General features: G+C 41.9%; 1 protein-coding gene across 1 annotated transcript in view; it reads right to left on the minus strand.

Annotated features, from left to right (window-relative positions):
- XRCC5 (X-ray repair cross complementing 5) overlaps positions 1 to 15,288 on the minus strand; it is an 89,105-nt gene that overhangs the window by 2,494 nt on the left and 71,323 nt on the right. The window contains exons 17-19 of the mRNA XM_035007191.1: positions 11,203 to 11,312; positions 9,470 to 9,566; positions 7,399 to 7,466 (exon numbers count right to left, since the gene is read on the minus strand). Of these exons, the coding sequence (XP_034863082.1) occupies positions 7,399 to 7,466; positions 9,470 to 9,566; positions 11,203 to 11,312 (275 nt within the window). The remainder of the gene's footprint in view (positions 1 to 7,398; positions 7,467 to 9,469; positions 9,567 to 11,202; positions 11,313 to 15,288) is intronic.

Here is a 15,288-nt window from a genome sequence, read left to right on the forward strand (position 1 = left end):
TTGTTTTCCCTCAGTCAAAACCACCTCACCATTCATTAACTTCAGTTTTGACTGAGAGAGTAAGGAATTTATCTTCTTCTATGGACATTTACGGATGTCTCCATAGCCCCTTGTTGACCTTAAATTGGACCATGCCCAACGCTGGGAATCAATGGTATGAGAGACAGGAAATGCTAGCAAGGGGGGGAGGGGGTATAGTCTGCAACAGAACTGTAATGGAGCTTCTGTATCATTAATTCTATTTATTTACTTTGGCTGATTATTAATAAAGATATCTGAGGGCCAAGTATAGATAAATTATTCACACATGTATTTGCATGTGATGTATGTCTAAAGACTAAACTCTGCTCTAGCCTAGACTCCAAGATATCTAGGATACCCTAGATTATGATTTTAATTATTACTAAAAGTGGTTTTTACTTTGGTCTTCTCCTCTTCTACTCATTCCATGAACCTGCATGATTTTCCCTATACTAGAAATGCGCTTGGCTAAAAGGTAAGACTTACCCAGTTTGGGTGAAGAGAATTAAAAGTAGAGCCGTGTCTTCCCATAAGCCTCTGCGGGGCCACAAATGACGAGCACTCTCCAAAGACCGACAGACTCCCTGGGCTCAGCAGTTCTGCCGGCCACCACACCCTTTATTACCCTTGGTAAGAGGATGCGCGGTAGGCGCTTCCAAATCTAGGAAACCCCTACCATTTCCTGGCACCCAGCCTCTATGAGCCCCCAACTCCAACCCCTCTCAGCCGCACAGCCCGTTTCACAGCGTGATGGCCGGATCAATGAGGGCAGGGCTGTGTGCACAGTGTGGCCATGCCACGTACAGTTAAACACAAACGGCACACCCTGGCAATCAGGCTGAGTCGCTAGGAAGACAGGAGCAGCAGCAAGCAAACTTGCACTTCCATCAAGGGCTACACTCGTGCAAGTGATTTTCCTGACAGATCTGCTGCATACTTGCACGTCAGCAATGACGGCTGAGAGCTGGGCTGCCATCCATTACCTCCCCAAAGCCCCAGGCAAGGCCGATCCCTTACACATATCGCTCGTCTTCATCAGAGTTTTTAACTACAAGTAACTTGCAGGCTGTGCAGAGTGACGGGAAGCCAGAGATACAGCAGAGAATTCAATGACTGGCCTCCTTTCTCAATGAAAGCAACAGATTCTCTGAACCCCACAGGAAGGGGCAGGCGCCAACTCTCATCTTTTCTTGTGTTCTTTCCCCTCTGCAATGCTCAGAAGTCAAGAACAAACAGGAAGGACACTGTGTGACATACTCCTCCTTCCTCAAACCACCAGGATTTACTTGGGGTTACCAAGAAAGAGTGTCCTTCCTTGGAGAGCTTTATGACATGGATGAACTATTACTCTGCAAGCACACTGAAATACAATCTTGGCCACAAGCAGAGAAATGGAGTCAATAACGCCTGTACAGAAACTTCCAGTCTAATCCCTCCAGAAGACTAAAAACTAACAATCAGCTTGTGCTTAGACCCTTACCAATCCCCAAATTAAAATCACATGGCTTCCACTGGGCTGACTCCAACACCACCAGGTGATTCCAAAGACTCACCCATAATTCAGATGCATAAAAGCATCAGGAAGAACAAGTCTGTTTGCATGCATTTTGTCTAGAAGGACGTACGTCTGAATTCAATGCCCCCATATCTTAGATCATGCCATAAAGCAGTATCGCACAGCAGAGAAATCCTACAACCTAACGTGGGAGAACAGAACCCTAACCTTAGCTCTGTTAGTTCCTCAGTAACCCTGGGCAAGCTGCTGGACCTTTCTATAATTAACAAAATGAGACTACTACTACTACTCACCCTGTCTATTTCATGGCGTTGTAGCGAGTCTCACACGAAATAGAGCATGCAAACTTGCTTTGTCATACTGTAGGTTGTATGTTCCAATTCCTAGGAAAATACCCAATACATGTCCACCAAGTGATACGTACAAGAATATCCATAGCATTTTTAGGGGCGCCTGGGTGGCTAAGTCGGTTAGCCATCTGACTCCTGATTTCGGCTCAGGTCATGATCTCAGGGTCATGGGATTGAGCCCTGTGTCAGGCTCTGCACTCAGCAGGGAGTCTGCTTGAGATTCTCTCTCTCTCTCTCCCTCTGTCCCTCCCCCTGCTCTCTTTCTTCCTCTCTCTAAAACGGATAAATAAATCTTAAAAAAAAAAAAGTATCCACGGCATTTTTATTCGTAATTGCTAAAGTGTGGAAAGAATCAAATGCCCATTGTCAGGAGAATGGATAAATACATTGTGGTATAACCATAAAAGGGAGCACTACATAGGTTTACTAAAGAAAGAACAACTCTTAACATCATGGATGAATCAAAAGGTTAAGGACAGGCAAAAGTACTCTCCAGTGACTGGTGTCAGAAGAGCGGAAACCTCAGGGGTCAGGGGTTTCTGACAAGGAAGGGCACAGGGAGGCTTCCGGACTGATATAAATGTTCTTTAGATCTGACTGCTGGTGCCCAGAGGTGTGAACCTGTAAGACTTTATCAGGTTGCACATTTCACCTCAACAGAAATTTTAAAATTGTATATTAAAAGTATCAAGCTCTAAACAAATGTGAGGTAAAACTGTGGTACTTTCCTTATTGCTTTTCTTTGAATTAGCACAGAGAACAACTCCACCAGAGATTTAAGGTGGAGAAGGAAAGTGGAAAAGAGCAAAGGAAAATATCATGGGGTCAACGGGGAACAGTAATTAAAGAAAACTATTCTCAAGAAATGATTCTTAAACTTTATCTTGTAAGTGCTCACAAGACTTTGGAGATCTCTTTAAAACTCACACACAGAAAACTGGGTGCACTCTTGCAAGAGGGACCTCGAGCATCTTTCCCATATGTAGATGTGGCTGGTGGCATTCTAAGGTGGAGGCGTGGCACCATGGTGTGACAGGGGTGACTGACCTAGGTCTGCAGGGGTCTTGATTCTAGTCAATTCTGCTAGCCATGAATTTGCCAGGAGACAGTGAGTAAGTCAACGTCACCTCTCTAGACCGAGTCTGTAAAATGACCAGACTGCTAAACTCCTATCGCCTATGAGGCTAAGGTGGAAAATCAATGTCAACAACAATAAAGGCCAGATTAGGCAGCTACCAGAAAAACTAGTGCTGAAAAGATACCAACCCCCACCCCCCCGAGTTCGTATCAAATGCTTAGATATAGTTTGGCCCCTTGGAATCCTGTGAGGTACAACGCTGCAAAGCCACGGGGATAAGTCCTCTTTCCCCTCTGTGCTCTTACTACAGAGTAAAAAGAATGGAGGATCGGAGATCAGTCCTAGAACAGGACTCCTGGCCAGGGACTTACTAAGAGATCTCAGCCATGTTATTTTATTTCCCGGGACCCTAAAATTCTTCATCTATAAAATAAGGAGTTTGGACTAGATGAGTGTTTTTCAGGTTCTGTTCCTTAAGGTCCTGAAGGTTCTTCCGAGTCCCCTGTGCATGGGCAATCCCGACCTGCCGCACCCACTGCCTACCGACTGAGGAGCACCACCTTTCTCTGTTTCATAGATCAGGCCTCCCTGTAAGCTTTAGTTTTAAAAATAAAAACTCCATTAGAAGATCATTAGAATTCTTTCCAGCTGAATAAAATGATATACAACTTAAGCCAATTTCCTCTGCCTTAGTTAAGGATCTGGCTTGTTTTCATTCTTCTAACCCAGGGCTTCCCAACATCATTATCAACATTTTGGGCCAGATAATTCTTGACATGGGGGCTGTCCTGTTTCCTAGCATCCCTGGCCTCTGGTTGCTAGGAGTCAGTAGCAGCCCCTCCCGCTGTGGTAAGCACCCAAATGACTTCAGACCATGGCCAAATGTCTCCTGGGGAGCAAAATCATTCCTGGTTGAGAATCACTGTTCTAACCCTAATACAGGTTAGCAAGAAGAAACGTATTTAAAAAAGAAAAAAAAAAGTCTTTGATAAAGAAGATAAACTTCAAATGAAGAATCAGCCTCTCCTAACCTTCCACAAGTCCAGGTGTTTTACTGATGGTGGCCTGAGGCAAACAACCTCCCAGATGCTCCTGGAACATGCCAGGATTAGCAGCATGCCACCGGCCAACTGCAGAGCCATGTCCTGAGAAGAGTTCGAGAGACTCTACCAAACATCAAGTGCTAATGATATGTCTAACAGTAACAAACAGGAACAGAAAAAGTGAAGTCAAAGAACTGACAGGTTATAGTGACAAAAATAAATGTGAAAGAGGGATCATGTTTATGTCTAGGCTTCAAAATGAAAGGGGAGCTGTCAGTGAATTTAAAAGAAAGTGGCTATTTAAACTCATGCCGTGGAAGAACTTTCTATTTCTGTAGCAGGACTGACTTACCTAGATTTCTCAGGGTCATAAAATCTACACTTTTCAAGAATACACCAGAGAGAAATGGCTCTCCTTAAGAGATGCAAGTGTAAAGTTATGATTTAATTTTCATTTAAAATGGACATCCCTGGATAATTATTTCCTTTCAAATCATCATTTAATAAAAATAATTCAACAGCTTGCTAACTTTAAGTAACTTATGTAAGTGCCTTAGAAGACTTGAAATGGGCTGTGAGTACTGCTCTTCAACCTCTGATTATAGTCAGGTTTCCTTAATTAATTATACGGCGAGTGACCAAACTCAACACTTCCTTTGAAGGCGATATACATACTGCAGTGCACTGTTGTCAGAACAGACACTACCATCCCAGACCGGGCTGAGGCGTGTCTGTCTCCTGGGAACCACAAGGAGCCAGCGTCTCTGAGCCAGACTCACCCCCAGTGATTCTCCCCGTCATCCCCCACGCTCTCTTTCACACTTCTCTCCAAAAACCTACAGGTGCCATTTAAAAACATTTTTAATACAAAGGATTTCGTTTTTCCCCTGGGAAACAAAATTAATGTTTTTAAACATTAAACAAAAAAAAAGATGGCAAGTTCTGAGTTATCTTCAGTTACAACCAGCTGAAATCAGTTCTGCTGACACTGGAACCATGCAAGGACACTGCCCCAAACCTCGTCATTAACTCAAAGTCCTCTGCAGCTGAATGAACAGACATGAAGATTCCCCATGGTTAGGCTCTGTGCCCTTAAGTTCCAAAGAAGACACCACCTTTGCATCACAGAACAAGCCCCAGAGAATTTGCGAGAAGCACGTCATCCCTTCTTAGATTTCTTTCCTCTCTACTATTCTGGACTCACTTAGCTATGACACCTTTGGTTAAGATGAACTATACTGCTGAGAGGAAAACTACTACCTTTTTAGATTGGTGCTCTTGTCTTCCTTCAGTAACAGTAACATGTACTCAACTCTCACCTGGATGACAGATTTTTAAAAATGCAATAATGACTGGGGCGCCTGAGTGGCTCAGTCATTTAAGCACTTGCCTTCGGCTTAGGTCATGATCTTGGGGTCCTGGGATTGAGCCCCACATCAGGCTCCCTGCGCATCGGGGAGTCTGCTTCTCCCTCTGTGCCTCCCCCTGCTCGAGCTCTCTCTCTCTCCAATAAATAAATACATAAAAACTTTAAAAAAAAATAAAATGCAATAATGACTAAAATTAAATGATTTGCTTTGACTTATTTGACTTGTTTAGCAAAAGCTGACTGATAAGCCCTCACGCTAAGTGATGGTTAATTTCATGTGTCCACCGGGCTTAGACCACAGTGCCCAGCTGTGGTGCTAAACACTAGTCTGGATGTTGCTGTGAAGGTATTCTGTAGATGTGATTAACATTTACAATCAGCTGACCTGAAGTAAAGATTACCCTTGGTCATACTGGTAGGCCTCATCCAATCAGCTTAAGGAATCCTGCCTCAGGACTGTAACACAGAAATCTTGCCCGAATTTCCAGGCTGCTGGCATGCCTTACAAATTTCAGATGTGCCAGTCTCCACAATTTCATGAGCCAATTCTTTAAAATAAATAAATATCTCCCTCACACACACACACACACACACACACACACACACATCCATATATATAGTCTACTGGTTCTGTCTCTCTGGAGAGCACTGAGTGATACACAAGTTCCAAGGGGAAATATTATCATGCCATTGTATAAAGTCACACAAACAGAAATAAAATCAAGCAGTTAAATGACAACCTGTAGAGTAATGACATATTCACAGTATTGACTGTGGTGGAAGAGGTACAGACACAGTGGAGCCCCTTCTGAGACAATCCTCAGCATGTTAGTGTGTGCTTCTAAAATTCCAGGATCTCACTTCCTGAAAGCAGAGACCATATATGTTCTTTAACAAAATGCTTTTGCCAGGCAAAGTAGCCTTAATACAAATTCTCGTATATTCTAATTTCTTTCCCAAAAAATACTACTGTTTCTGCCAAATGCCTTTTTGAGTTGAAATTGTAAGGCATTTTTAAATTTGGCCTGAATTTAGCCATAAGACGAATACTTCCAGCCTCGTTCCTGCCACTCCCTTAACAGATTCCTGTCCACCAGCCCGTATCAAGCTCTCTGTGAGCATGTGTAGTTACGTTTTTAAATCTCCAATATTCTCCTCTGCAAGCCTGTAGCTGTTTCTGGAGGGCAGGAGTGCCGTCTTATTACCCAGCACAGTGCCTAGCAGACAGCCGAGGCTTTAGCACAAGACCGAGAGCCGCTGGGCGCTGTGCCAGCAAACCTGGATCAGTCAGGGACTGTAACTGAAGCTCAGTGTTACCAACCATATACTCTTGGGGAACTCTATTTAATTTTAAGTCTCATCACAAACGTGAGGTATAATGAAAGATCACTAAACTCAATAGCCACATATACTTGATTCCATAGCTGGATCAGGCTCAAACAGGGAGACCTTGGTCTGCTTGTGTCAATACATGAGTCGTTCACTAAAAACACCTCTGGATGTGCCTTACTCTGGAATACTAAGGTTTCTCTACTTCGCTACACATTATAATCACCTGAGAGGCTTTAAGAACTCAAACCCTGCCCACGACCCCATTTTGGATTACCAGAATCTTTGGGGGAGGGGCCTTGTCATCAATACTTCTTAAATAATAGCTCCCCAGGTGACTGAAGTGTGGCCATAGTGGGAATCACTGGGCTACCTGGATTTCATAGCCTTTACCAATGTCTCGGCTACGCTTGGTATGCGCTATGGACTTCAGGAGCTCTAGAGCTAATGACACTGTGATTCCAGGTGAGTTCTAGAAACAGGGGTACAGTCTATGGAAGACTGAGGGAGTTTACAATTTCTCCTACAAAAACGCTGTAGTTGAAGGAAAAGGAATTGGCCAATTGGTCAAATAAAGAATAGGTACACTAATTTAGTTACCCTTAAAATTTAAATTTTTCAAGGAGGAATGGCATCAAGAAAATAATACCCATTACAATAATTCATCTAAAGATGATATTATTCCACAATACCTTTTTGGCTTCCTCAGCTGTGACGGAACTTCCAGGGGCTTCATCTTTGGTGATCAGAGTAATTCCATCTAAAAAGTAATTCAGAGTGAAGTCCCAGTGCAAAGCAATCCCAATCGTACCTTCCTCCCCACCACACTTCCTCCCATCTCTACATTAGAGATTTTTAAAACTCCACAGATGCTCTTCTCTATAAGAAATGGAAGACTGTGAAGGCACTTAACTCACACTGTTCCTTCCATCTTATATTATCCTGTTTCCTACTTAGCCTGTGTAAAATAAAGGCCACATCTCAGATGCTATCTGCTGCATGAAGTCTTCCCTGATTAAATCTCTCCTTCAGAGTTTTCAGATCACTCTGTTTATGCCTTTGAAGTTGCTGTCATCATATCTTACCTTGTGTAACTATGTGTACATATTTTTTCTCTCTTAATGGACCATACTTTTCTCAAGGGCAGGGAATGGGTTTTCTTCATCTTTCTATTCCCTTCAATGTAGGCATGGCACAAGCTCAGTAAATAAATAACTGAATGACTATATACTTTGGCCCAAACCCATTAGATACCCAATATAGGAAGCTGCAGACATTCTGACTTCTAGTAATGTTACTGGCTACTGAGGGAATGGCAAGAGGCCCAAGGCTGGGAGGAAACATACTCTCACAATGGTTATGTCTATCATTTAGCACATACATCAATTTTAGCTCAGTGAGAGCAATTCAAGGATAGAAAATCTACCCTTCAGTTTTCTTCCTAAGATTTTCTTCTGCCTCAAATGACTAATGCATGATAAACTTTCAGAAAAGCACATACATCTAACATCCATTTGTACCTAGAAATGGCACAGGTCATGTGTATTAGGATATAAACTCTCAGAAAATATGTACTTTGTGTATGTCCTGTAAGTTTCCTTTCAGCAAACAATATGCTGGAGGCAATCAATAAACACCAAAACCAATCTCCTTCATCTACTAGGTCGGCAGCAGAGACACCAGGGTGATTTGAGTAAGCTCCATTCACCACCTATTCTAATTGCTTTTGCTCCCCAGTGTAGAAGTTAAAGGGCTGAAAAATTAACTGTCAGGGAAACAGTTGCCTGAGTGATGAAAAGCTGCCCCTTAGAAGCTGGATAGATAGATATGCAACTCCTTTTTACAGAGTTTGCACAGAAAGACAGGTTGAAACTAATCTGAGGGCCCTACTTCAAGTGAAAAGTTTCACAATTTACAACATCATTGCTTTCATAAGAGGTATTTTTAATAAGTAGTATCTTATACCTGGTTCTAAAAGAAAATCAAGTCAGGTGAAAAAAAAAACAGGCAAAGGGCATGAAGGAAATCCAACATCAAGCCTAACACTGAAAGAATGTGTGTTGCCTTCTTTCTAGGTTAAGTTTGCATTGGTCACTGTGAGTAAGTGAGGGAGTGGCTTTGGTGCATGACGACGCTGGTCTGCTGATATGGAAAGCCCAAGAACATACTCATGAAAGGTAGCAGGAGGGTAAAATGTGGGTGAGGTCAGTGACAGTGCTGTGGGTCAGGCAGGACAGAAGGGTATAAGAATCTGAGAAAGGGGGCAGTGTTTGCCCACACAGGTCCTTCCAACAAACAGAAAGGTAACATCTTCGGGGTGCCTGGGTGGCTCAGTCGTTAAGTGTCTGCCTTCGGCTCAGGTCATGATCCCAGGGTCCTGGGATCAAGCCCCGCATCGGGCTTCCAGCTCAGCAGGAAGCCTGCTTCTCCCTCTCACACTCCCCTTGCTTGTGTTCCCTCTCTCGCTGTCTCTCTCTCTGTCAAATAAATAAAATCTTTAAAAAAAAAAAAAAAAGGTACCATCTTGGAAATGGGTCATGCTGCACAGAGTTCAAGATAGGACTTCCATGTTTATTTATTATTTATCACTTTTTATTTATGCTCATTAAGCAAGATTTTTTCGTTCACTGGATCCTGAGCATTTTCCCAAATCCACACGGAAAGTCACCAGGTTGCCACGGAACACATCATACACCATATTTTACATTTAGATTTAGAAAAAAGAGCATAAATATTTGGAGAAAATGACAGAAGACACCTTACCCTGAACGACAATTTCCCAGAAATGATTTAACTGTTTCATTTCCACTTTCTCTCGAAGGGCTTTCAGGAAATCGTTAAATCGCTGCTCTTCTGAAAACTGGGGCGGCATGTGGGGGCAGAGCAGATACAGAAACAAGTCACTCCTGGGACAAAGGGCTATATATACAAATCCACCGTTATTTATATGAAAAATATAAAATGTCCTTCCTTTGGTAAATGGGAGATCTGGTCTGCCATTCCAAATTTCAGCTTGGTTTGCTGGGAACCAGAAATCCTTCCATCTGTGGAAGGTACACAACTGCTCAGAACCACACCGGTTTTTCGGTGCTGTGCTTTTTAACCTTCAATACAGACAAAGTCAAACAAAAATAGAAGAGTTTCATGAATGCTCAATATGCCCATCACCCAGCTTCAACACCGGTCAACTCAGCCAGTCTTGCCCCGCGTATACCCCAATCTTCTCCCACAACCCTGGGACTGTTTGGAAGCAAACATCAAGCATGTTACGTCATCTATAAATATTCCGGTATGCAGTATCTAAAATCTAAAAAGAGAGGGACTTTTTAAAAAATACCAAAAAATTAGTAGTAATTCCTTAATAGGAGTAAATGGCCAGTCAGTATTTACATTTTCCAATTATAAAACCCTTTTTCTTTTTCATGTGTGTGTGTGTTGTACAGTTGTGCAGTTAGAAAAGGTCTCTACATTAAGAGTGGCTGATATGTCTCTAGAGTCTCTTTTGATGCTCTTCCATCTCTCCCTTGCTTTTTAAAAATTTTTTATTTTAAGAAATCAAGTGACCTGGTACTTTAAAGGACAGTTGACGACAACAGGGCACTGAAGTATAACTGGGCACTCCGTCTAGCTGGGGGCAGTGCTAAAAAAGCAATATACTTTCACTACCTTTTCCCACCTTACCAGATCCTTCTTCACCTGGGGCATCCTTAGTCTTATATTGACTCTGCCCATATTTTGTCTTTTACCTATAGGGCATTTGGATCATCTACTTCTACCCTAATTTTAACAATTTTCCCATTTTCTTATCATTCTTTGTAAGAACCTAAACAATTCAAGAATTAATTTGTTCACTCACTCAGCCAATATTTAATAAGCACCCACATGAGACTGTGCCTACTTTAAAAATATACTTTCTAATTTAAACTTGCTCACTCTTGCCTAGAGTTTATGTATAAAAGCCTAGAAATAATTTGGAAGATTTTCACAGTGTTTTCTCAAAATTCCTAATAAAACAAACAAAAAACCTACACAAAAAGTGGGGTGTGGTGCTGAGTAATTAATTTTCAGTGTTAATTTTTCCTGGCATTCCAGATCCCTAACTCTCGTCTTCATAAAATCCTTCTCAATAATTACACCAACACATATTTTCCACCAATTCCTTTAAAATAACTTAGCTGGTCCTTTAATGAGTGGGTCACCAGAGGTTACAATGGAAATTTCCCTGGTTTCCTAAATAGGAATCATGCAGCCAGGGCTATAATGTAATAAAACACTAACTCCCAGGGACGAAGCATCCCATTCATCCCACCCATCTTCATGCCCCCTCAGAAACGACAGTGATAGTAAAAAGACTTAGTCATTTTGGCATCTCTTGGCAAACATGGCTACTCAGGGTGAGAACAACGGTTTCCAAAGCCTGTGCTCACTTGTGGGGTGCTGTATGTCTCCCCTGTGATGGTGGCTAGGAAGAGGAAGACAGACTAGGAGAGCATTACCTGAATGGCTTCTTCCCGGAAGACTGTGATGCAGTCCATGCTCTTCATAAAATATGGCGTTTCATTGGTATCCAGAAACTGTTCAATGTGATTTATTAGCTGGCCACTTGCTAGAACATAAGACAACAAATTTATTTTCCTTGTTCTGAGTGACGTTGGTTAGAGAGAGTACATGCTTTGTGTGCCTGTCAGTATGTATTATGGTTCAAGAGCCTCATGGTCAGTATGTACAAAAGCTATTCTTCTTTGAGAGGGGGCGGATGGGAAGGGCAGGTGAGATGCAAAATGCTGATTCCGAAAGTCTGTATTTGAAAAGTTTGGGAATACTTACTGATATCTGTCAAGAAATAAAATTTAATTTCTACAATGCTTAGAATTATAGCTAAGTGTTCCTTAGGGGACTAACACTAAATGGTTTTTTAAAAAGTTGTGGTTCCTTTTTGTTTTCCCCCCAGAATTTAGGGGCCATTTGGGTAATTCCAAACTGTCTTTCCTGATATAGTCACAGAAAATAGATCCTCTAGTCCCTCCCCTAATCCTACTCATGATAAACGTCAAACAGTGCCAGACAGAGAAGAGTAATGAGCCAGGGACACCCCATCTTCTATCAATCACAGGTCAAATTAGAAAAGATCAGCCTTTGTCTTAATTTAATATAAATATCCCTTTAGAATGAGGAATCATTGCTACATATCTTCTGCCCTTGAACCTGAATATTCTCTCTGTTGCTCAGTAGTCTACAAGCCATGAACACTTAATAAACAATAATTGTCAGCAATGTCATAAATTCTACAGAAAGAGGAAATACATTATTAATGTTATTGTTTCTAAGATAGGCTGCAACTTGAGGCTGCCTAACAAACAAATATTTTTCAGTGAGGAAAAGAGAAACATAAAGTCATCAGGGAATATAAGTCACTCAGCAGATTGAAACTGACCCTTATGACTGGTATAGGACAAACCAAGGAGATGTACACATTCATGGCATAAAGGCTCAGTCTTACTTGTGCCCTGAAACCACTCACTCGCTGGCTGGGAGGGCAATTTATGCTGAACAGTCAAGGTGCGGCCACAATCATGGCCTCGTCTGAGCATCGTAATAGTTACGAATGGGTACATGCACAGTACTAATGAGACTACTTTCAAGGCTTGCCTATAAAGGCTCGAGGCCACTAACTTAATCACAATGACCTGGACACTGCTCAATGCCTTACGAAAGACATCAAATTCAGTGCCATCAACTTAGGTCCTAAGAATCCTATAGCTTATGGAAAGGATTAAAACACTGGACAAGGCAGGGCGCCTGGGTGGCTCAGTCAGTTGAGCACCCGACTCTTGATTTCAGCTCTGGCCATGGTCTCAGGGTTGTGAAATCGGCCCTATGTTGGGCTCCGCGCTCAGCAGGGAGTCTGCTTGGGATTCTCTCTCTCCCCCTGCCCCTCCCCCCACTCGCATGCGCTCTCTAAATAAATAAAATCTTAAAAAAAAAAAAAACAACTGGACAAAGTGTTTCCTAATATAATCATTTTGCAGCAAGAGAAAAATATCCCCAGTAACTATTTCGTCTCTTCCACCAACTAGGAGATTATGATCTCCATTATAATAAAGTACTTAGCAAACTTGAGGGATTAAAGAAACACTTCCTTGCAATTTCTGAAATCTTTACCAATGTATCCTGCAGTGATGAATTAACACCCAACAATACAAAGGAGAGAAGGGATGTTTGGATGGGTCTTTTTAAACAAGGTAAATAACACAGCCCTGATTAGTAGGCAGAGTGGAAAACCAACAAGCAGCTCAAAGCAAGAGAAGCTATCTATCAGCTTGGAGCGGTGAAGTGACAGAGGGTGCTCCTCCAGCACTTACAGCAGCCTGCTTGCTCAGAAGACACCCACAGAAAGTCACTCAGAATTACATATCTAGCCACAAGTAAGAGCCTTCACAGGCTATGGGTAGTAATCCCAGAGACTTAGCGTTCCTCCTTTCTTTTGAAATGAGAACCAGGGACCTTAGTGAGCTATAATGTAAATGTTTCTCTTTATGCAGTGAATATTTTCCTTACTTTGACCTAGTGTGTATTTACTGTGTAACTGTTACAGGGAAGACCCTGGAGTGTGTTCTGTGGAAGACATGAAGTTGAAGATAAAGTCCTTGCCTTTGAGGAGTTTACAACTTACAAGGGGATATAACACACACACAAAAGGAATAATAGGAGGTAAATGTGAAGAGGACCATGACTGGTATGGAAATATATCAGCTGATGTGAATTTTTAAAAATCTCTGGTGACCGATTATAAGACATTTTCATTAATTAACATGGCTTTTTTGCTGGGCAATGAAAAATAGAATTTGGCCATCATAGAGCAGAAAACAGAATGAGCAAAAGTATAAAGAAGAGAGGTGGGAAAGGACAGGGTATGTCTGAAGAGACGCAAATGGAGTCCAGACAGGAGGAGGGGAAGGAGGAGGAAGAATCAGCTAGGGGAGAGGTGGGTGGTCCAAGAAGACAACAGTCTGTGTGAGGGTCCTGAGGCAGGATGGAGCTTGGCTCCAGAGCAACTGCAGGGGACAAGGGTTGAAGACCAAGCCTTTAAGGAACTGCAACATTTAGAGCTCATGGAGGGAAAACAGAGTTGACAAAGGAGCTAAGGAGTGTTGAGGGAGACACACGAAAACCAGGAGGGTATGGCGCCAAAGATGCTGAGATTAAAGAGGAGAGCTGTCTGCTGTGTCCAAACTATGACATAAAGACTGCAAAAAAAAAAAAAAAGAGTATAAAAAGCACAAGGGATTAGGTACTGAAGCTTAGGGAGTCCTTAAACCCGGGAGCCCATATATCAACTAAATAGGGACTGAACTGCTTTGCAAAAAACAGTTCCCTGACCCATTTTATTTTGACATATGATGGTGCGCGCGTGCACACACACACACACACACACACAGTTGCCATCCTACAGGCAAAAGCAGAAGTCAATAATCCATTTGTAGTAATGATACAGGAAAGAAGGGATATAAAAAAAAGGAAGCAGGAGTCTCAACATCTACTTTCTACTGAAGAATGAAGTTCTTATGTATTTGTGGGCCTATTTGGGTTGAGTTTTCTTACATGTTAGACTGTCTTTTCCTCCAGGAAGTTCAGGAACACAGGGAGATAAACATATCCACACTTGCAATAAATCCAATGAATACGAAGAACCAGATTTTGCCCTTCCAGGAATCATCAGTTACATGGCCTGTGCATTTGGCCCATGATTCTGAATTCTGTCGGTCTATCCAGACTATTTTGCAGTTCACTGACTATCATGAACCATTTGACACCAGCAAATAGCTGTGATGGATGATGCTTTAATATACTGAATATCACAATGGGATGTGGACAAGACTTCCCTTCCAACGTCTGGTGGCATTTCATGTTTTCCTGACCTTTTTAATAAAAGTAAAATGCAGAAATGGCAGACAGAAATAATATCCTACCTGGGCCTGATGATGCTTTTGAAGCCCCCCTCCTCCCCACCCCACATAAAGGAAATGCTGATAATCAGGGTGCTTGTCTCCGCTTCCACATCAATTACAGGGTATGGAATGGCCTGTCAGTCTTCATACTCAGCAAATCACAGTGCCAATTATAATTCACCAAAATGCTTTTCAGAATTAGTCAGGGGCTCAATAATACTCATTAGTAGCTAATATAAAAGATGGCCATTGAAAGAGCCATCCATCTTAGGCAAGGGTCGTCATTTATTTCAAGGAGTCTTCAAAATCAAAATGGTCTAAATTTTGAGGTTTTAAATATGGGCATTATATATTAGCCCAGCATCTTACATATATATAGATTGTTGATACACAAAATCAGTCTCAATAATATTTTAGTGTTAACACTAAAAATGCAACCCAGATACAAAAGTTTTATGTATGGGGAAAATGGCAGAGTTTTTTTGTTTAATCTGAAATGTATGTTCTCCCTCTCTAGAGAAAATATTCACCACCACCCAAAATCCCAGAAAATGAATCACCTCTCTTCTTCACAGGGGCCAAAACACCCGGGGCCATGTGCTTGTCAGCTTCTAACTTGACATTTGTTTACTA

This window comes from Mirounga leonina, unplaced genomic scaffold (assembly GCF_011800145.1).
Source record: "Mirounga leonina isolate KUSES-001 unplaced genomic scaffold, KU_Mleo_1.0 Mir_151, whole genome shotgun sequence".
NCBI lineage: Eukaryota > Metazoa > Chordata > Mammalia > Carnivora > Phocidae > Mirounga > Mirounga leonina.